The 22582-nt window shown below is 45.9% G+C and overlaps 1 protein-coding gene across 5 annotated transcripts in view; it reads left to right on the top strand.

The window, feature by feature from the left end:
• GLT1D1 (glycosyltransferase 1 domain containing 1) overlaps positions 1 to 22582 on the top strand; it is a 924582-nt gene that overhangs the window by 571769 nt on the left and 330231 nt on the right. Inside the window, exon 10 of one of the 5 annotated variants that reach the window (XM_069620127.1) lies at positions 4103 to 6559. The exons of the other annotated variants lie outside the window; for them this stretch is intronic. Within the exon in view, the coding sequence (XP_069476228.1) occupies positions 4103 to 4468 (366 nt within the window). The 3' untranslated portion in view covers positions 4469 to 6559. Of the gene's footprint in view, positions 1 to 4102; positions 6560 to 22582 lie in introns of those variants that run through there. 5 annotated transcript variants of the gene reach the window in all.

Genomic DNA, 22582 nt, shown 5'->3' on the forward strand with positions numbered 1-22582 from the left:
GAAAAACAGACAAACTGCAATGCATGGAGAAACTCACCAGGCGGCCTAGTAGCCGAAAGACGGGAAGATGGTGTCCTATCCAGACTCTTTAGAACCAGCCGACCAATCGGGCCCTCCTTCAGCAGGACGGATGCAGGAGGACGTAGCAGGTGGAGGTCATAGGATTTTTTTTTTTAATCTTCAGGTAGATGGAATTCCTCACCGCTGAGATGGTTCTTTGTTGGAGGTGCCCTACTGTACACTGTGCATTAAAAGCATTGGTGCTGCGACATCAAAAGTGAAGGGGCCGCCATTTGTGGTACTGTGAGAACAAAGGTGAAGGAGCTGCATAACTTTGCAGAGCGGGTTGAGTAAAACGGAAGAAAGGAAATGAAGAGCACATATAGGTGCAAGTGAGGGAGAGGTGAGGCCCAGAGCAGGCCAAAGTGAAAACACCAATTTGTTGCCGAGTTATAGTATTGGTGGTGCCAAAATGTTGAGGAACAGGCTGAGTGGGACAGCTGGAGAAAAGAAAGGGAATATGAGGGTGGCGGTAAGGACGAGATGAGGCCCAGAGGGAGGCTAAGAATATAACCCCTCCGTTGCTGGCAAAAGTCTTGGTGCCGCCATCATGATGTGGAGCGGACTACGGCAACAGCCGGAGAAATGAGAGCGCACACAAGGGTGACTGTACGGGCCAGATGGGCCTCGAGGGGGCCATGAAAATCGCCCTTTCGTTGATGTCAGCAAAATTGGTGCCGTCATCCATGCTTGAGAAGTCCTCGAAAATGTCTTACACACGATGGAGTCATATACAATTACTGTTTCAGATCATTGTGGAAAAGAACTGAATGTACTATTTGAAAATCTACTGAATGTGAAAAAAGACATGAAAGAAATGGATTTGGTAGACACTAGAATACAAACGTGAAAATACAAAGTGCATTCTACTTTTGCGCGAGTGGATATCTCTGGTATTTTTGCTTAAATACCACATTAAGTATCCTTGTTCATAATCGAAAACCATAGGAGAACATTTCTTGCGGTTTAGGCTAAATCTCTTGCCCACAGGGGATATTTTACATACTCACTCTAAAAAATTGTAACCCAAATGTTATCTTTTGTAATAATTGTAAGGATGCAGGTGTTGTACAAACCCTCAAACACATAGTAGTTGAATGTCATATGTTGGTGGAAGAGAGTACAACTTTTCTCACATAGGCGTTTTTTCAGACTAAGTCACAGTTTTTGTATAGAAGATATTTGGAATTGTGTGAATGCAGGTCATGAACCTTTTTAACTAAAGAAGTTGTGATAATGCTATATGAAATGGGTATTTTAGATCATTTATTGAGATAATTCTAATAGTCCTGACAATCCATTGGCCATTTATTTTATGACTGGAGTTATATCTGAATGATGTTTACTTGTTTAATAGTTTAAACTGTTTTAAAATGTATATGTTGATGGATATTGTAATTAAAAAATCTCGATGTATTGTGGTGTTTTGCGAAAGATCATAGATTTGATCACAACCCATTAAAAGAAAAAAGAATTGCCAGGACTTCTCCTCTTGTACTTTCAACTCCCTGGTATATTCTTCATATCCAAAACCACATATACCGTCTTTGTTTCGGTATTTCTATCTGTTTCAATGTTTGTTTTAAGCTTTTCTCACATCTGAAATCCAAACACTCATATGTTATAGGGGTTTGGGTTCGCACTCTGCCCTTTTGACTCGTAAACAATCTTCTTATTGTTTCTGTCTCTGTATCGTTAGAACGTTCACACTGTCTGTTGGCGGCGGTCACTGAAATGCCCCAGCGTCCCCACTTTGCTTGGGCTTACTCGCCAACTGTGTGGTGTCTTCAGTCAGGTTCGTGCTTATGCAGCCTAGCTCTGCCGCTTTCTTCCCACTCTGGGCTTCTCTCACATCTCTCCGGCTTCCCTCATGGCTCCGCTTTTGCACGCTTGCTTTCCTTCAGGGCCCAGTAAGGATAACACTGCCATATCGAGCTGCTGTATGCCCAGGAATCCTCTTGTGGCTGCTGGCATCACCACAGCATATCCTACTCTCGCAAGGTTACTTTCCTTCTCTTCTTGTGAGCTCCTCTGCTCCGCCACACCGGCTAGTGCCTCCAGCGTCTACACACCGCTGCGAGAGATCCTAGATCTTCTCCTGAGCTGCCTCTCATAGTTCGATTGCAATTTTTAAATGTCCCATGCACAGGTATTTTCACCAAACTAGCATGCTTAGTGAGCTTAAGGCTCCTACTGCTCTGCATCACTTCCTTCATCCTCCTCGTCTCAGTACTTGGGTGGCTGTGGGAATTGGAGTCCATTGATGTTACTTGATGCCTAATATTTGGATAATCTTTTTCAATGATTCCATATGAACGATCAGGTCCATATTAAGGGTCATTAGAACTGAAAAAGGTTTCCTTGGAGCTTTTATACCTAAGGTTTTAGATGGACGTTTGGCCTAAATGGTTTTGGGAAGAGGTTTCTTTATTCACCCTAAAATGGGCTTGGGAATTACAGGCATGGCAACGGGCCATTAGGGTATTGGGTGTCAGGGGTTCTTCCTTCTACATCATGGGCAAATGGAGGATACTGCGCCTCTTCCAATGAAGCCATGACATCCCTCCAGTAGTTGTCTCCTCCATGTGATCCTCCCTCACGTAGCCGCCCCCAGTGTCAGGATCAGGTAGCGGCTGCTGTCCTCTGGCCACATTGGAGGAGGCCACCGCCTGGGAATCCGTGATGACCCCATTGGATTCATCACACTACCCTCTTTAGTTATTCACCAGCATCTTGTTGCTTTCCTCCACCACCACCCACTCCTCTCCTCAGTTGTCTGCCCTCCTCCTTTTCTTCCTTTCCCTGCTCCTACTCTCCAGGTTTTTTTGCTTTCCTCACCCTTTTTCCATTCTACCCTTCCTCACCCTTGCTTGCTCTCTTCTGCTTTCCTTGCTCACCTATACTCCCCACTGTTACACGACTGCTTGCCTTCCTCCAACACAACCAACATTGAGTGATGGATGTTTATGTAACTGCGTGTATCTCTAATTGCGCACAGGCTCTGCTGAGTGTAGAGGTTGGCGGTCTCAATTCAAATCATCCAATACAGGTGCTGTTATTTTCTGATTCCTGGCACATTGCTGTCATGGGCATCATTTTAGATGGGCATGGTTGTTTGTCCCTCCCCCCCCCAACTTTTGTGGCACACCGTTTTGTTGTATTCATTTAGCAGGGGCCCCTTTCATTTTTATGTCACCCCCCCCCAACCTAAGCATTTTCAGCAAAGTTACTCCACTGGATGCTGCACAGTAAACCTACAAGAGGGTTGCTTGCTGTTTTGCCTATCACACGGCTATGGCAACCGCTGCTGTGAATCTCCTCCTCCATCTCCTCTATTCAGGTGCCCGGCCCCTCTCCTGTTCCGTGACCAGTATCCCTAGAAATCTGTTTGTGATGCTGGAAATGCTTTTGCAGGCACATGGCCTCCTCGTCCTTGTCCTACCACTTCTCTTCTGTGTGTTGTTTCTGCACAGGAGTCCAGTTTGGACCCGTGGCAGCTACATGCTGACTTCACAGTGGCTCTCAGTATCCTCCATTTTTGCGATACCCATGCCCTGCCATAGGAATCGATGGATTCTGACACAAAGACAAGATGGCCACTGGTGGCCTTTTGGCTTCCTTTGTCTTCCCCCCCTTGTTTCACAAAGTCCTGAGAAGCCCTGGCTCTGTTCCCTTCCCCTGAACAGCTGTTGGGTGGAATGACCATCTATGGCTCTGGGGCTGCCTCCTGCCAGACTGGCTGGAGCCTTCCCAAGTTCTCCTTGTTGTGGGTACACCCTTGCGGTGGAGCCTGAATGAATGGAGTGAGTAGTCGATATGCATTCTGTGTTGTTGGTTTCTGGTTTTGGTTGTGTGAAAAAATGCCTGAGCTAGCCCTGACTTAAATTGGAATTAATGCAGTGTAGTGCTCTGAAAGGGTGCTGCCTTTATGAATGCACATATGTGTAATTGGCTGGCTGAGCCTGGCTAAGCCTGAATAAATGGGGACAGTTTTGCATAATGGGGGACCTCACACTGAAGTCATCTTAAGCTTTTATCCTAGGTCCAGCTGGAAGAAGAAGTCTGCAGCTGCAACTCTTCAGGAAATCCAAAGGCTGCTTTGCCGACTCAAGGACTGAACCAGAGAGGACCTGGAGAGGTGACCTCTTCCCGCAGCAACGAGGGAACATCGTGCAACGGCTATTCTTCACCCAAAGTGTCCTGGAAGCCAGTCCTGTGTGCCTTCCATCAGTGGAAAGGATCTTCGTGGGTCCATAAATGGAGTCCCAAGACATCTGAAAGCCAAGAAGTCCATCTGTGTCGCCCAGGGTGCAGAGGAGTGTTTGTGACCACTGGATGCCAAGTTGCTGAGTATCATCCAGAAGAGGGGATACCCTGGCATAGTGCTGCCCAACACCCGGAGCTGTAAAAGTTCCAAATAACTGTAGAATCCTTCAAGGGGCACTGTTGCCACATCTATCTTTTTCCCCCCACACCAGAGAAGATACAGGGTCGCTGTCTGCAGTGGAGTGTCGGCTGGTGGGTTTCTGTTAGGCAGAATCCTGTGCAGTGCCCTTAGGGACCACTACACACAATTAAGACCACAGGTGGCAATACAAGTTTTACCTTTGGTACAAGCCTGTAATACTATGTTAAAGTGGTAGCAGTAGCGGAGCAGCCAGGCTTATCTCAAGAGTATATGAGCAGTAGTAGAGATTACACAAAGGACTACAATTACTGTGACTCACGCAAACACTGACTCAAGGTTGTAGGTAAAAAATATAAGTACATTTATTTTTAAACCATTTGTTATAAACACAACACTTCTATTAATTCAAAAACCACACGTAAAATACACTACAACTAACCAATTCACTTTGTACGGTATAACTTCAAGGTAAGTACCCTGTGTTTTAGCGGACCGGTGTTGTGAAACAAAAGACGTTACCGGAAATACACTTGCAATCTCTTTTTGACAGTAATGACAGTTCGGTCTTACTAATGAAACGCGTATCTCACCAGAGAGAGTTGGGGGGGAAAAAATCATAGGCAATACTTTTGTCAAGGCAGACAGAACCAGAGAACACTCTTAAACCGAAATTCAAGAGTCATTAGGCTGGAGCCAGTGTCAAGTGGAACCGGGTTCCTGTTGTCAAGGATCACACAGTCGGATAGGTCACGATTCAACATAGCCAGGAGTACTTGGATATTGTCAACAGAGGAAGCAAAAGTTATAAGAAGGAGGGAAGACAAGGGCAAGCCTTGGAGGCGAAGAAAAGGGATTCACCCTAATTCCTCGAGCAGAACGGTTCCATGTAATAATGTCGTCACAAAAATATCAGCATACAAAATATCGCAGAAAAATTGTCGTTTTTTTGTGGCGACATTATTACATGGAACATGCGGGGGACACAACCGCAGGCCCAAATGTATTTTTTTTTGTATTTAAAAAAAATAATAAATGTTTGCCCCTATTGCGGCATATATGTGGTCACCCAAATAATATTGCCACAACATTTTCCAGGCGATATTATTTACGGCGACCATATTTGTGGCGATATTAATACCGGATACCAGCAGAACACAGTACCTTCTTCAATGAAGTGGCTGGTGCCAAGGCAGTTGTACCTGGTAGTTTCTTGCAGACCCACAGTTCCTGGAGCTTCGATCCGAAGGAGGACGTCTGGTGGGGTCTGCACCACACAGGGCTGAAGCCGCAGCAGCGACGGTGAGTAAAAGGTGCGCTCCATAAAAACAGGAGAGGCTCTTCAGATGGCTATCCGGACCACTACAGCAGTGTGCAGCGATTTCGACCACAAAGAGGATCCTCTGGCTGTAGAAGATGAGCTGGTTATCCCCACCAAGCTCAAGGGAAGAAGACTCCGGACTGGATCTTCTCTGGTCGTCGAAGGGTAGATGGCTCAGGATTGCAGCAGGGCTTCACCGGGACGGGATAGTTGCAGCAGTCGACTTCTTCTCCACTCCTCTTCGGTTCCTTGTAGTTCCAGTGGCGACTCTCACTTCTAGCCCAAGAGACCTGCCTTTTATGCGAAAATCCCCCATTCACACAGCCTGTTATCAATCACGCAGCCGGGGGGTTGTCCAGCACGGACAACCACCTCAGCCAATCATGGCAAAGTGTGACTCGGGTTTCCTACGATACCCTGTGCAGGGGGTGACTACAGCCCTCTCTCACATTCAGCCCACCTTGACAGAAGCCCGCCAAAAGACAGTGAACAAAGAAGGCAATCCTGATTTGTTTCGCAAAGTAAAACACAAGAAGGACTTTAACAAAAAGAAATGGCGAATATACCCAGCCAGAGCCAAAAGAAAAAGTATTTGGTCAAGCGGGTTGAAGTTCGAGGCTAATATAATAGCCTAAAACAATACCACGTTTATATAGTATAATCGCGGTAGAAAAGTTAGGGTAGACACCACTGCCACCAGCCAAGTCTAAATGTTAAAAGAGTGAAACAATGCTCTAGGAGGTACAGATAAAAAGGGCTAAGGATTAACCCTTTCCAGTACTCCATGTAAGATGGGGTGTACTGGATCTGTGGTTAAATGACTAAGTAAAGTTAATGGCAACTTTACCCTTTTCTGGGGGACGGTAGTCGGCCTCAGAAATGGAGTTGGTGGGAAGTCGAAAAGACAACCCTGTGTTATTGCACTGAAGGTGATGTGTAACACACAAAAGAAGGGGGCTACTGAAGTGGTGTACTCTAGAGTCCACAATCACAAAAACAGATGAAATACACATGGCAAAACACAAGTAAGAGTGGGAAAAAAGGGGTACGCTCTTACTAAGTGAAAGAACAAACTCCAGAAATCCAGCAAAGCTGCTGGGGGACTCACTAGGTAAGGGAAATTAGCCATAGAATGAGAATTCTCCCTAACAGTTTCCCACCACCAATCTACAAAGAAAGTGTCCAGAGTGTCCAGACTTGGTGTGGGTCCACAGTCTAGTCCGGTGGCTGTGTCCAGGTCTCCAGAAGCCAACCTGAAGTCCGTGCTGTGACTGCAGCACCGAAGAACTGAAAGGCGGTGAACTGGTAAATTCCAAAACTCAACACCTACTTCTGTCACTGCACCCATCGCCACTGAACGTCATCGATGACCACCAAAGGACTTAACTTCTCCATCTACGCCTTATTGAGGTCTATAGCAAGTTTAATCATCGTGGGAAATCCACAGCCGGCGTAACAACCCGATATTGGAGACCACTGTGACAGTCCTGCATTGCTGCCTTTCTGACACTACTTGGTCCACTTCTCCTGCTCGACCCCGCCATCCCAGTGACTCCTTCTCCCAAGGGGGCGGCCATCCACGAAGGGCATCGTTGAGTGAAACCAAGAAACTCCATCACTTCGCCTTCCAAGGTACTGTGACAAGTAAAGAAAGCATTCTGCCTGTGTTTCAATCATCACCTGCTTTTCTACAGTAATGCCGAATTATTTAAATGCTTTTTAAGAACTGTCAGCAGTTGTTGCATTACGATTGAATTTAAAGGTTACAGTGGTGCCACACAGAACTGTATGTATATTCAAGTGTATAAAGTACCTGATTAGATTTCTAGTACAAAATGAGTCTTATTTATTTATGTATATACCCGACTTTGTATCCTTTAATAAAAGGACTGTGTTATCACCTAACATAGTGTGTGGACATTCCACTGTGGGGAGCTTGGGGATTCACTGCATCTAAGAACCAGCCCACATCACTTCCCTTGAGTATCAGCCTATTTTGCTCGTCCATGGCTCTAATTGGAGAACCTTGGCGGGGGTGCTCTGTGCCTCTACCTCCACTATATAGTGGGCAGAAGTACAGATACACCCTCCAGTCTTTACACTGCTGTTGACCAGAGGGGAAGTAAAATGTGGCTCTTCTAATTTTAAACCACTGTTGAATATTCATTGGTTTAGAGACTGAGGGACTGTGTGGCTGCCGGTTTACTCCAGAGTCCTTCTACCTCCTCTTGAGTCTCCTGTGAACAATGTGGCTAATCATTATATCTTGGAAAAGGGGGTTAGTGTAATTTGTTTGTGCTTCTGGCAACCATGCTTTAATGGGGCACTGCCATTTTCAAAGCCTTGGATGTGAAGTGGGGTTTTGAACAAGTACTTTCTCACATAGGTTCGCTTGAAAAGCAGGTTAGTGATGGAGCAGTGGGGAGGGGCAGGACAATGGGAAGCATGTTACAGGTTAGAGATGCAATGGGTAGCCCTCCCCCCTATACCTGCTTCAGGGCCTAGATCAGGGAGAGCTGATGGGGACACCTGGCCACCATGGCTTCACCAGCATTAACTGCAAACCATAAACACTTGACATGGTCTTAGCATGCCACCTCATCCCACCTGCTCCCACTGGTCTGCGTGCCATCACGGACCCCTTTATGATATGGCTCTGCTGGCGTATCAGCATCATGGTTCCATTGTATTGTATATCAGATACATCTTTATATTTGATGTGTGCTATGGATGCATATTGCAAAGAAGATGTTTGTTATGCCCTGCAGACGTGACTTTTAGTTCAGATCTCTGAAACGTGAACTGCATCACTTATGAAACCCCAAATCAGGCATGTAATCAGAGTCCATGGTTACCCTTGCACTGATGAAGACATGTCTTCTACCAATAAAGGTGCAAACAAGGCGGGAATGGTAACATGATTTTTTTATTTTTTTTTATTTTTTTTATTTGATTTAATTGTATAAAACAATTTTTACAAAATTGACGAGGTGTAAAACGAAGAAAAGAGAAGTTTCCACATTAACTGTTCCAGGTTCCCCACCGTCATTCTTTGTCCTGCGCCCCAAACATCACGCCCGCGAGGCTCCGTCAGATCAATTCTTTTTCAATTCGAGTTCAGGTTCGGAGTCAGGGTCAAATTTTAGCTTCCCCCCAGGAGGAGACGAAATAGGGACGCCCGGCTGGCAAACCAGCCCCCTCTTAACTGCCATCAGGTGAGCAGTTTTAACTCTCGGAAGAAGCCCACCACCGCAATCACCCAAATAGTCTTTTCCCCACTTAGTAGTCGACACCACCATTCCTCTTCATCATAGATATATAGATTTTTGAACAAGTGTCCCAGATGTCTCTGGCGGGGGCCCGTGACTCCTAAGCAGTTTAGCAGTAGGTGTTTTATGGTTTCTGCCATCTCTAACTTTCTACAGAATCTGCAGGTTTTGTCCGAAGCCAGTTTTCTTCGGAATAGAACTTCTCTTGTGTGGAGAATGTTCAGGCGGATTCTTAAGAAGTTCGCCCTAAGATTCGAATCTGGCACTTTCACCAAGTAAGACTTAAGTTCGTTCACTTTAGCCAGTTGTAAAGGCAGATCAGTGAACAAATTCGAAGCGGCTGCTTTTTCCAGTGTATCAATCCAATCTTGGTGTAGTAGACGCAATTTGACCTTAGAAGGGTTGTAAATTAATTCGTCTTTAGAACTTCCAACACCCTTCAGAATTGCGTCGATCTTCGCCGCCCATTTTGTTAGCATTTTGCATGATCCCGACTGAATTTCTTGATGGATTTCTTGCATAATCAAAGGGGCGCTTGGGAGTAAAGACTTTCGGAATAGCATGGCTTCGTTACGGGTCACAATGGAGGTCAGCGATTGTAGAGAAAGTTCCCTTCTTATTAACACCATTGGAAGCGAGTCAGGGAGATTGAGGACCTTTCTCCAATAGAATCCTTCCAGTTTTAACCAAAAGGATGTTGGGAGGTTTGGTAGAGCTTCTGCCCCGTAGGTGAGTGTTGGGATCACTTTAGACTTATAGAACGTCACCACTGGCGCCATCGTGAATTTTCCATATTTTTTCAATACTGCTCGGGATTGTGAAATGAGTAGTCTCGCTTTGGACATGATGCTCTCCTGCATCATTGTTTCCTTACTGTTCTTGTTGATAATAACGCCCAGGTATTTGAAGCTATCCACCAGTTCAAGTTTGGTGTTATTTACCGCCCATGTGAATTTCTCCAACTTCCTTTCGTTTCCGCCCAGAGTCATGATCTTAGTCTTTTCCAAGTTCATCAAGAGGTTGTTTTCCTTCAGACAGGAGTCGAGGTTGTTTATCTGCCTCTGGAGGCCGATAGGAGTAACATCAAAGAGGATTATATCGTCCGCATATAATAGGCTTGAGATTTTGCTGGATCCCAGTGTTGGGGGGAACATCCGGACTCTTGTTTCGTGCTCTTTAAAATCGGCCGTGTATGCGTTGTACAGGGCGGGGGCTAAGGGACATCCCTGCTTTACCCCTCTTTCCGTCTTCATCCAGGAAGATAGCAGGCCTTGATTGTTTAACCGAACACATATTGTAGTTTCCGTGTACAAGGCCTTTATGGGCTCCAGTATCCTTGGGGGACAGGCGTGAAGTTGTAATTTTTCCCAAAGACGTTGCCTGTCTACCCGATCGAAGGCCTGTACCAGATCAATGAATGCCATGTAGATCTTCGGGCTGCCCTCGAACACTTTAGCTTTAAGTGTGCTCACCGCCAAGATGTTAACCGTTGTTCCAACATTTTTCACAAAACCCGCCTGGAAAGGGTCCGACAGGCCAGTCACGGAGATCCAATTACTGAAATTATCCAGGATTAGGGCACCAAAGAGCTTTCCTATGGAATCAAGTAGAGCGATAGGGCGGTAATGTGAAGGGTTATCTTTAGATCCCTTTTTGAAAATGGGGACCAGGATCGCTTTTTTCCATGACGAAGGAATGGTTGAGAGTCTGACGCAATTTGAGAAGACCTCCTTGATGAAAAGTGCCCAGAATTCCAATTTGTTTTTTTATATCAAAATTGGTTATTCCGTCGGGGCCTGCCGCTCTGGATCCATTGAGATGTATTATTTTCCCTTTGATTGTGTTCAGGTCCAGAGGGATTTCCCACCGGTCCCCAGAGCTGGAGGCCTTGCTCTCTTTTTTTTTCTCTTTGACTCCATACAGCTTTTCAAAGTGGGATAGCCATGTTTTTTCACCAATTGAATTTTGCAGTGCCTGGTTCACTACTTTAGAATTACCCTTAATCAGTGACCAGAAGTCGCGTGCCTTATGGCCACTGATAGCGCGCAGCATATTCTCCGTGTCAGCTTGAAACCTATTTGCTTTTGTTAACTTCAACCAGGTTTTATAGGTTTTTGCTGCCTTAATAGCTTCAACCTTCTTACTTAAGGATGTTGTTTTTGCGGCCTCCCGTTGCAATTTTCTGACCCCCTTTCTTCGTGCAACTAGCTGTTCATTGTAAGTATGGAGTGGGACCTTGTTTTCTTGCTTCAACGCTCCTTTTTTCCGATGGTACACTGTCAGAAGGGGCGAGTATTCGATCCGTCTTTCCGGGCATAAATTGGCAACCAGCGATCGTGCCTTGTATTGGGTGGTTATGTTGGCAATGGCTACTTCTGACAGTCTCAGCCTTATCCCGCTCTGATTTGCTTCCAGGTTCTGAGCGTCGTAAACCGCCTCTCTTCTCCGTGAATACCACGAGAAGGTGAGCAAGTTATGGTCGCTATGTTGCGTCCTGGTAATTGTAAAGGTTATGAGCAATGGCAATAGGCTTCTCGAAACCTGTATGTAGTCTATAGTTGCCGCTTGATCCTCTCTCTCCCAAGTTGGGATGGCTTTGAGCTTCTTCGCGTCCTTTTGCTTGAGGATGTACATCTCTCTTGCATTTAGAAGGTTGTGCCACATGTTATTTCTACTTTGGAGCACTTTGGAGTGGAAGGTTAGATCAGTATTCAGGTCTCCGGTGATGATCACGTCGCTGGAGGTAGATGTTATCAGAAAGTCGTCTATTAGAGTCTCGATTTGAGCGAGGAAATAGTCGTTGGTCACTCGCTTTGGGTTCCAGTAGACGTTGATCAATAGCATCTCTGCACTTTGATTCAGCTCCGAAGAACCTTCCTTCTTTTCCCACTCCAAGAGCGTCGCCAGAATGAATTCTGAGGCCAGAAGTATCTTTGACAATGATAAGCCAGAGCCCATTCTTATGGCAGTAATAAGGCCAGATCTCGGTCTGCCCCTCTCGCTTCTTTGAGCCGGCGAATGTGCCATTTGAAAACTGTCTAAAGTGGGCGGCTCAATTAGCCAAGTTTCCTGCAGACATAAGGCGTCGAAACTCCCAAAGTTAACGTCTGATGTGACAGTTAAGTGAGCAAAGCCTCTAGTATTCCACGATCCTAGTTTCAACAATGCTTCTGGGAGTTCCATAGGAGCCCATGCCTTCCTGAGGGAATCGCCGGAAGGCCCCTCTGGTGGCTACTGCCTTCTGATTTGGGATTTCTGGGAGTGCCTGCTATAAATTGTTCCCTCTGCAGCTGGGTCAATTTTTCCCGATAAGCTTCTGCCGTGCTTCGTTGTCTCATCTGTTTTATCAATGCGTTGGAAGATTCTATGAGTTACATTACAAGTCGGGTGTGATGCCGGTGAGAGATCCCTCTCCAAACTCACTCTCCTATTCGCATCCCGTCGAGTGTTCAGAATATTAGATTTGCGCCGGGTCCGGTTTTCGACATATTTACTGGGAGCTTGTTCCCCGGTAGGAATCTTGTACAGCAGAGAGCCTCGATCAGGTTCCTGCTGTCTAGATCGGTGATAAGACCACTCCTGCGGGGGCACAGACGGTGTTTTGCCCTCCCTCGCATTTGACAGATCGAAGCCAAGATTGTACAATTTGTCTCTTGCTTTCCAGATTTGTTCTTGAATATGATTCGATCCTATGTGTAGGAACGAACTATCTTTTCTTCCGTTAGGATTTGGTTCCAGGATTTTTATGTCTTTTGTAACATCGATATGAGACAACCGGCTCTCCTGAAACAGTTTGAATAGAGCTTTGCGGTTTAGTGTCCAACTATCCTGTCTATCATATATTCTTTGCAAGTTAAAAGTTCTTGTCGTCGTATTCCTTTGTCTAGGCGGAGGAGAGTGGTTAGAACGGGTGGCTACGTCAACCCGCCGGCCTGGTGATCCCGACGGAGCATGAGCCCTGGTTCTATACTGGCGTTTGGGTTTGTCAATTGATGGGCTCCTATCCTTTTTTCTGTCATGTTGGACCCAAGGGTTCTTCTCCCCTGGAGAGCGCGATCTTTGCTGAGGGTCTCGGGGGTGGACTTCGCCTTGATTTCTCCCCTGAAGCCCCTTGCCCCGCAATTGTCCCAAGTTCCTACTTGCTCTTTTTTGTGGCAAAGTAGTTTTTTCCAACACTCGCGGCGAGGTCGAGGGAGAATCAAGAAGCAGAGCCTTTGATTTTGGTTCCTCTGCTTCTCTGTTTTCGCGACTTTCCGGTTTTTTTCTTTTTTGATTCAGCGCTTGCGGAATTTCTGATTCATAACATGATTTTATGGTAAACAAATGGAGTGAACCATCTTGTGGCTGCATGCAGGAAGGACTCTGCTGGCTGGCAGACATCATGGATAATGGTTTATACTGTCCTATACCGATTTTATAACATACGACAAAGTTTCACACTCTGCTCAGTTTCTCACCAGTGTGATCTGTGCAAGTGTATGGCAACCTTCTTTTTGGACATCTAAACGTCCTTTAAAAGTGGGCTGATTTTGCCATTAACATGGATACATATGTCCTAACCCAAGGTGGGAGGAAGGGAAATAAAGTTATGTCACACTAATACTCTCACCCCAGATCCCAAATTCTGAGCACCATTTGGGGAAGTGTTTTTCCAGCCTCTATCTCTGGCCTTCCTTGAGTGTCCAGCTGCCGACTGGTAACACCACGGCTCTTCCAGCTATATGTTTGTCCCCTTTAAAGAGATTGACAGTATCCTCTTCCAAGGTCCACTGGAAAGGGAAGAGGTGTAGAAGCCAGGCTCAGTCTAATCAGAAATCCTTGTTGTCCTGTCCGGGTTTCATTTAGTTAACACCAGCGTCTTTATGTCAACTCTATCCTGCTGCCAGACTAAAGAAGCAGAGAGGGCCAGAGTAGAGCGGTCTTAAGCAGTTTTCCCCTTTTCCCGTACATTGCAGGGCCCCACCCTCTGTGGACAGTTAGCTGTGTTATGAAACTGAGCACCAAGAGTCTTGTGTAGAGCCCATAGGCCCTTGGACAAAAAATGTGCTAATATTTACAAGTAAGCATTCCCGATCAGCCTTATTATTGCCACAACCATTGTTGAGAAGCACAGAACCCTGTGCACAAGTGGAAATTCTGCAGTATAAGTGACGGGCATGATACAGACCCCTGGATGGATAATAGTTGTGAAGTTATAGGCTATATTCTCCCTACAGGAGGTTGTTTCGGACAGCCCTATAAATCCTAAATACCTTCAAAGGCTAATTAAGCAAAGTAAAGTCAAGAGATATTATGAATGGGGTGAACCAGGGTGGGTGTTAAAATATGACCAGGATGTGATGCAATGTCCAGCTGAGGGAATAATGAGAACAGTGCCCACACAGATTTTGCTCTGGAGAAGGAGTGTTGAGTTTCAGATCATGAACTGTGGTCCCCACAAAGGAAGAGCGTTACCTCTGCCTGGGTAATGCAGACTTCTTGGTTCTTAATCATGCTGAGGGTGATCTGGAAACCCGTGAGGAAGGAGAGACCATTTGGAAGAATGTGGGGCCTGTAGACATTTGACTCACCTAAAGACTGCTCCGTACAAAGTGCTACATTTTCTAAACCAGAGGACACAGGAGGGAGAGCCCAGAACAGGCGCAGGACAGTGGGCTAACAAAGGCTATACACAAGAGAGGGTCCTGCCTGTGAGGATACTATTTGATTGCACACTAATTCACAGTGCAAATTTAATTCCATAAACGGCACACTAGCAGCATATTATTAACTGACAAGTTGTGCAAGGCTGTGTCAAAAAATGCAGTGCAGGCACTCAGAGTGAGTTACAATGTGTTTTACTGGTAGTGGACATAATCATTATTATGAACATACAGCAAAATTTAAAACATTCTGTGTGTGAATGTCCATCAGAATCCAAGGGGGTTCATATAACGAGAAACAGGTTATCTTATACTGAACAGAGAGGTACATATATCAGTAAGCTTTCAACCTTGTACATGGAAGGGTGAGTTACCCGAGTACATGAATATTCAAGCCAATCATGTATCAGCATTACTTCATGCTCAGTGTACATGTGGCAATGAAATCTCAACAGTGTCAATTGTTCTCCCATATAATGCGGGAAGCCAGGCTGTAAGGTGACCTTGTGACTTACTACAAGGTCACCTTACAGCCTGGCTCGAACAGACCCTCCTATGGTCTAAATAGGATAGGAAATCCCCCTGAAAATAATATTACATATGATGTCCACTCCCTAAGCACTAGGTGCAGAATTGTGTGCACCTGAAGAACTCAATTTTCTGGGACTCTTTTTCCATCACCGACATTCTACTTACAGTGTTCACAAGAAATTGCAACTCTGCATGAAGCAATGCATTTGTAGTTGGAAATATTGTTTATTCTTGGCTTCCCCCATTATATGTGAGAACAATTGACACTGTTGAGATTTCATTGCCACATGTACACTGAGCATGAAGTAACTAACAAGGGATATCTAACAAGGGATATCTGTCCCTCACACTGATGCATGCAACAAATAAACATGGGAATGCATGGCAGCTCAAAACAATGATTGAGCTCACAATGTAACCCCAGTCTCTCTTCATAACCTCTGAGAACGTCCTTCCCCAGGTTTAAAACGTGATTCTGATTCACAGTTCAAGAAAACCTGGACATCCTGGTTTGCAACACAGTTCCCATAGAGTTTGATGTAACTTTAATTTGTCAACCATAGTTCCAACAGAGGAGATAAACGTTTCTTCCTCTTCCTTAAGCAGCTTCTCAGCTCATCAATAGCAACAATAACTGTGCTGGTCATGATGTTTTGCCACCATTGGTATTTTCCAAAGAAATAGTTTCTTTGCACCAGCTTCACACCGCTCTTCCTTTAGAGCCACAAACAAATTAAATGGTCTTTGTCAGGACCACCTCGTAGCACTTCAACTTCCACCTGGTCTACTTCCAAGCAGGCCCGCAACCTCAGTTCACACCTGGTTTACTTCCATGCAGGCCCGCAACCTCAGTTCACACCTGGTTACTCCCATGCCATGACCACAACCTGAGTTCACACCTGGTTTACTCCCATGCCAGTCCCACAACCTCAGTTCACACCTGGTTTACTTCCATGCAGGCCCGCAACCTCAGTTCACACCTGGTTACTCCCATGCCAGTCCCACAACCTGAGTTCACACCTGGTTTACTCCCATGCCAGTCCCACAACCTCAGTTCACACCTGGTTTACTTCCATGCAGGCCCGCAACCTCAGTTCACACCTGGTTACTCCCATGCCAGTCCCACAACCTGAGTTCACACCTGGTTTACTTCCATGCAGGCCCGCAACCTCAGTTCACACCTGGTTACTCCCATGCCATGACCACAACCTGAGTTCACAACTGGTTACTCCCATGCCATGACCACAACCTGAGTTCACACCTGGTTACTCCCATGCCATGACCACAACCTGAGTTCACACCTGGTTTACTCCCATGCCAGTCCCACAACCTCAGTTCACACCTGGTTTACTTCCATGCAGGCCCGCAACCTCAGTTCACACCTGGTTACTCCCATGCCATGACCACAACCTGAGTTCACACCTGGTTACTCCCATGCCATGACCACAACCTCAGTTCACACCTGGTTACTCCCATGCCATGACCACAACCTGAGTTCACACCTGGTTACTCCCATGCCATGACCACAACCTGAGTTCACACCTGGTTACTCCCATGCCATGACAACAACCTGAGTTCACACCTGGTTTACTCCCATGCCAGTCCCACAACCTCAGTTCACACCTGGTTTACTTCCATGCAGGCCCGCAACCTCAGTTCACACCTGTTACTCCCATGCCATGACCACAACCTGAGTTCACACCTGGTTACTCCCATGCCATGACCACAACCTGAGTTCACACCTGGTTACTCCCATGCCATGACCACAACCTGAGTTCACACCTGGTTTACTCCCATGCCAGTCCCACAATCTCAGTTCACACCTAGTTTAATCCCATACCAGGCCTACTTCTTTATAAGTTTGCCATCCGGAAATACTTCCCTGCATGAATAGCGTTTTGCAACAAGTGCTTATGTGGTTAAGATCAACTAAGAAGTGGTACACAACAGCTTCACAGTATTCAACAAAGTGCAGCTTCCAAAAACATTCAACAACCCTTCAGGGAACACGATTCCCAGTGTTGCTCTTTCATACTTCTTTGCAAATGAGGCTCCTCTCCCTCTGGATATATTCTCCCAGAAGGGCAACCTTTTTGCCACTCTTTTTTCCCCACTTCACAAGTAACCAATGATTGACGGGGACAGGGTCAGTTTCTGCTTTTCCCTAGGGTTTTGGCAGTGTGTATTTTCCCCAGCTTTTAGCATGTGTTCTACAAAATATGGGCATCAAGTGCCAGAGTTTATAGACATGGAATGAGCCCCCTTTTGTTGTTGGCAATATTTGCTAGCCTGTATTCGCCTTGGTCTTAGTTTCTCTTGGCTTGGGCAATGCTTGCAGGTATTAACTCTCAACAAAGCTACCCTGTCGGGTATCTGGGTTTTCCACAGACTTTAAATTCTAAGGTTAAAGTCATTTGGCTTTGTTACAATAGGTTTTTGCTGCTTTTCCCTAATTCGGTATCAAATTAAACTTTCACTTTCACTCACACCCGATTTGCTGCTTCTGCCTTTTTGCAATAGTTCGGTATTCAAAATTGTTCTTTGAACTACTTTTACTTCTATGTGAGCATTGCTCACTCGCCGAACGCCTGCTTCTGACACGCAAGCTGGTACAGAGCGCTCTGGGTCACTACCAGCTTGTAAACTCGTCGGCTAAGACGTGAGTCTCCATTCCCTTTGTTGCTTGCAGGACTTCTGTTGCTGTGGCTCCTTGCACCCGGTAAAGTGATTCTGTACTCTGCCTTCATCCATGCCACCTACAATTGGAGCTCCTTTTGCTCCTGAGGCCCTATGGTGCACGTCAGCCACTGGAGACCATCTTGAGGCCCTCTGGTGCACGCCAGCCACCTCAGACAGCTTCCTGCACACTTTCCTCTGCGCAGCCTCTGCAGAACAGGTCACCAGGGGGAAGTTTACCTCCGGCACGCCTAGTGCTGCGTGACCTCTACACTTCAGATTTCTGGAGACACAGACCCTTTAAGGACTGGCAGCTGATATCTGCCAAACAGTGGTCCTGGTGTCTTATTTTTCTCCTCCAGCTTCTGCCTGGGCTTCTGGCACGAACCACGTTGCTTTGATTTCAACAACTCCTCCTCTTCTATGGCCTGCACCTGAGGGGGATTTTTAGGCCCCTCTGTCTCCCTCAGGTGTGGGTCATCTGCATTAATGAGCTGACTACTCCTGCAACATTGTACCTTTTCAGCCCTGTTTTTCGTCCCAGTACTTGGGGAATTCTGTGTCTTGAAATCTCTAATGGGAAAATTAGGGTTTTGAGTTTGTTTTACTATTAAACCCCAGTGTGTTCCTTATAATATTTCTTAAAGGAACATCATGCAGATTAGTCATTAGTCTTGATTGTAAAGAAAAGCGCATTTCCTTTAAGCTGTTATTCACAAATTTCCTTTCACTGCACCTTCGGGTGTAACGGAGGTCTTTAGCTTTACAAGTCTCCCCAATTTTAGAAGGGTTTTGATTTCTCCCAAGGCCTAGGAGTTTGATTGTTTTAACCCTTATTTATATGCCTATCTTCTGGAACAGCAAAATGGTTATTGCTACAAACCATTGCATACTTTGGCATTCCGGAGGTATCCTCCGAAGAGGAGGACAAATACTGCGTCTCATCCCACGGAGTTCTCTCATTCTCCTGGGCCTTTTCTCCTCCCCGGTGATCCTCCCGCAGGACACCACCCCAAAGTTCAGGATCAGAAAGCATCTGCCTTTCCCTGGCCACCCGGGAGGAGACTTTGGGCAGGGAAGTAGTCAGGAGTCTGTAGGATTGCTCACAGTAGGCATAACCCCTGAGAAATCCCACCATGTAGCTTGATAATGCCCAAGTCTTAACATAACAACACCTCCGAAACTGTGTTATTGTAAATTATCGAACCCATCTGATGACAAAAGTACTGAGACGAAGAAGCGCTCAAAAATGCCACATTTGAGTGGATCGAAGAATACAGCAGCTGATGGCAGTTGGAAGGATGTTCTGCTGGGACTGTCTCGCTATTTAAGCTGAACAGCAAAGACAGACTAAATACTTTGTCATCCAATGACCCGTCCAGCAAAGGCCCATATGATTCGGGCAAGCTGGAAGCTAAGATAGGACCAGTGTGAGAACCAGGTGACCGAGGCGGCTCTATTGTAGCCTGGAGAGATGGTACGGTGCTTTGGGAGATGGCAGCGCGACTCGTCTCCAAGGCTGAGAAGAGAAATGGCGGGACACCCGAGAAGTGTCTTGCGAGCCGGTTAGGAACCGTCATGTTAGACTTGCAGAGACTGAGGTCTGTTGGCACGACCTGTAGTGGGTGGACCGTGCGGTCCGTCAACTGTGCCAAGACCACCTACAGCAGAGCCACTTAGGTGACTATCACGGGAGAGCGAGAAGAGGACGGCGAGGATGCATAACCTTCCAAGGCAGGACAAAGGGTTCCGACAGTTGTGCTGAGGCGGTCTGCAATAACTTGAGGTGGAGAGCGGTGAGACGCAGATAACTACTAAAGGAAGAAGTTGAACTAAGAAGTGTGGACCAGCGACTCCTGGCGAAACCGGTGAAGAGTTCCCCGGGAGAAGGTCACAGAAACGTGTAAAAGTCTGGGAGGGGGTCGGGCGGTTACGAGACTGTAAACTATAAAGGAATAGAGAAAACCGTAAACCATTTTGTGATACATTTCCTAGGCCATTTCCATACAATTGTGGTACTGGAAAGTCGAGAGGTACTCCAGGAACAGCTTGATCATCCCAGGGGGGACAGATCAAGATTTGTACTAAACCTAGAGACTGTGAAAACCTCCCAAGGGAGCTACACACCTTATTAAGAAGTGTGGCAAACAGTGGGGCACCAGCTAGGAGAATGGAGCCATTCTCCAGTCCCACGAGAACCTTGTGTGATCATCTATTTTTCTGTTAGGATTACAGATAACCCTGAATGTTTGTGGAACTTTTACTTTGTACACCCTGAGAGGCGTTTGAATGCTTTACGTCCAGGAGATGGAAGTAATTCTCCTGGATTACAAACAGTAGCTGGACTTTATGGTATTTTGTTGTAGTGACAGGGATAAAATAGGAGCCTTTGTGACTGGAATGGTGCCTTTTTGTTTGGACTCGCACAGACTTCCTGATGAGCACCCAAGATTTTTTAGTTTAGGTATGGACAGATAGGTGTGGTTTATCATTTAATAAAGGTCTATAGCCGTCACTCTGGCACCACTTGGTCATTCTCTTCATTACTTGTCGCCACAACTCCCAACAGCTCTGTTCTAAAGACGTGCTCCACAGGTAAAATGTTCATGTCTGAGAACAAGTGGTCGAGTGGTTAAAATTAATGGCTGCAGGCTATTCCACTCCGTTTAAAGGTAACTGATTAGTGATTTCAGAAGAAAGTTCAAAGGTCATTGGTGGTTTGGCCTACATTTAGTTTTTGCAGGTCTCCTGTTGGCACTAATACCAGCAAATCTATCTTCCTTTTTTTTTTTTTTAACCATCTTTATGTATTGCATTTTCTAAGAGACATGTGTGACGGCGCAGGCCAACATAATCAGGAATGTGCGGGTATGAAAATAAAACTTGGAAAAGTGAGCATCACATGAAAAAGCCAGCATCAAAATACAACATACTGTCTAAAACCACATTAGCGTGAAGTGTTCCATCCCCTCTTAGCAATCAGAACAAAGATATGTATTTATACAACCTAGGCTTGTATGCCCCATGATCGGAATTGTAAGGAAGGCATGGCATCAAAGTAAGACAGACACAAGTGATCACAGTTCTGCTGTAAAATGGGTGAGACAAATGCTTAATTTAAATCTAAATCTAAAATGGGCAGCAAGCGTCGACCATCAAATGAAAATAAGGCAGTCCTAGTGGAGTCTAGTCATATATAAAGGGCCTATACTAAATTAAAAAAAATCGCCAATCCTTACCGCTATGCTACAAAAATAGTGTGGGCTAATGTTCACAGAAAAGAAAAGTGATCACAAAACAATAAATCAGGATGTTATGTCCGGGGTCTCCCTTCCCCATGTTTTTAGCACGGGACAAGGTGGGACATCTTGAGCACAGCACACTCCTGGGCTTCTCCGGCCTGAGGTTACAGTTCCTTTTCCTTGATATCAGGGCCTTATGTGCCCAAGTCTCGTTCCTGCAAAGTCTCTTGCTTCAGAGAGCCTGATATGCCAAAAAAAACCAAACGAAAGTTCCTTCTGCTAATCTTCATGTCGGGTGATTACTGTTCAGCCTAGGATTCCCCTCAGCCGGGCTCCGATCCTTCTCAACGATGGCCTCCCTCAGTCGGGCTCAGACCAACTGTTCATTGTGGTGTCATAACTCTTAACCCTGGCCCTCTCTGGCAAGTCAGCCTTCCAGTTAGGGCCAGGTCAAAGGCCTTAAAACCTTATCCAAGACTCTCTTGGAGTCAGTCCTGGTGCCTTTGGTGCCAGGCTCATAACCATCATCAACACCAACATTAGAATGGAACTATTTACTTGGGACAATTTGTTAGGCAGAAACCTGTGCAGTTCCCTCTGGGACCACTGCAAAAGATTTAGGACTACAGGTGTTTGGCAGTAAACCCACCTGGTAGCAGTCTGCACCACAGAGATTCACTTGGTAGCTGTGGCTGAGCAGTCATACTTCCCTCAAGAAGAGTTAGGCAGTATACGGAGTATTCACAATAGGTCAAAAGAACACAGTAGAACAAGTAAACACTGACCAGGGCTTGGTGTAAAAGAGGTATAATTTTTCATTTAAAACCACATTGAATAAAACAGACTGGCACTAATATCAAGCAGTTCAAAAACACAGTCACTAAAAGATATACACTCCCTTAAAAGAATATTAGACAAGTCTTAAGTAAACCCCACTTATTTTCAGACAGCGGTGAGCGCTTAACGGAGATGGCACTCTAATAATTCGTTTTAAAAGGGAGAGAAAAGCAGAGAATAATTTGAAACAGGTCCCAACACTTTCACAAGAACACAACAAGAGGGGAAGGCAAAGTAAAACTGTGAAGTTAGAGTTCAGAAGGCCGGATCCACTTTAAGAGGATCAGAACGAAATGTGTCCAAGATCACACGGTTGAAGTGCACAAAAGTCTTGAAAAGGTTCAGAAAGAGTTGGACCAAAAGAAAGGGACCAGTTAGATGGTCAAGGCGGCCAGCCCAGTCCAGAAGGTTAAGGGATTATTATTACCTTGTAGCAATCTTTAGAAAGGGAGGCCTGGCGGACACAGTACCTTAAAGTGGTGAGAACACTCCAGCGGGGGCAGTTGTTCCTGGCAGCGGATGCAAGTCGGTGCTTCGTCCGGGGGAAGAGAGGATCTCGTCGGGGAGGAAGACAGGAGTCCGTTGCACTGCCAGGGAAG

The sequence above is a fragment of the Ambystoma mexicanum genome, chromosome 10, assembly GCF_040938575.1.
Source record: "Ambystoma mexicanum isolate Mex_15411 chromosome 10, UKY_AmexF1_1, whole genome shotgun sequence".
Taxonomy (NCBI): domain Eukaryota; kingdom Metazoa; phylum Chordata; class Amphibia; order Caudata; family Ambystomatidae; genus Ambystoma; species Ambystoma mexicanum.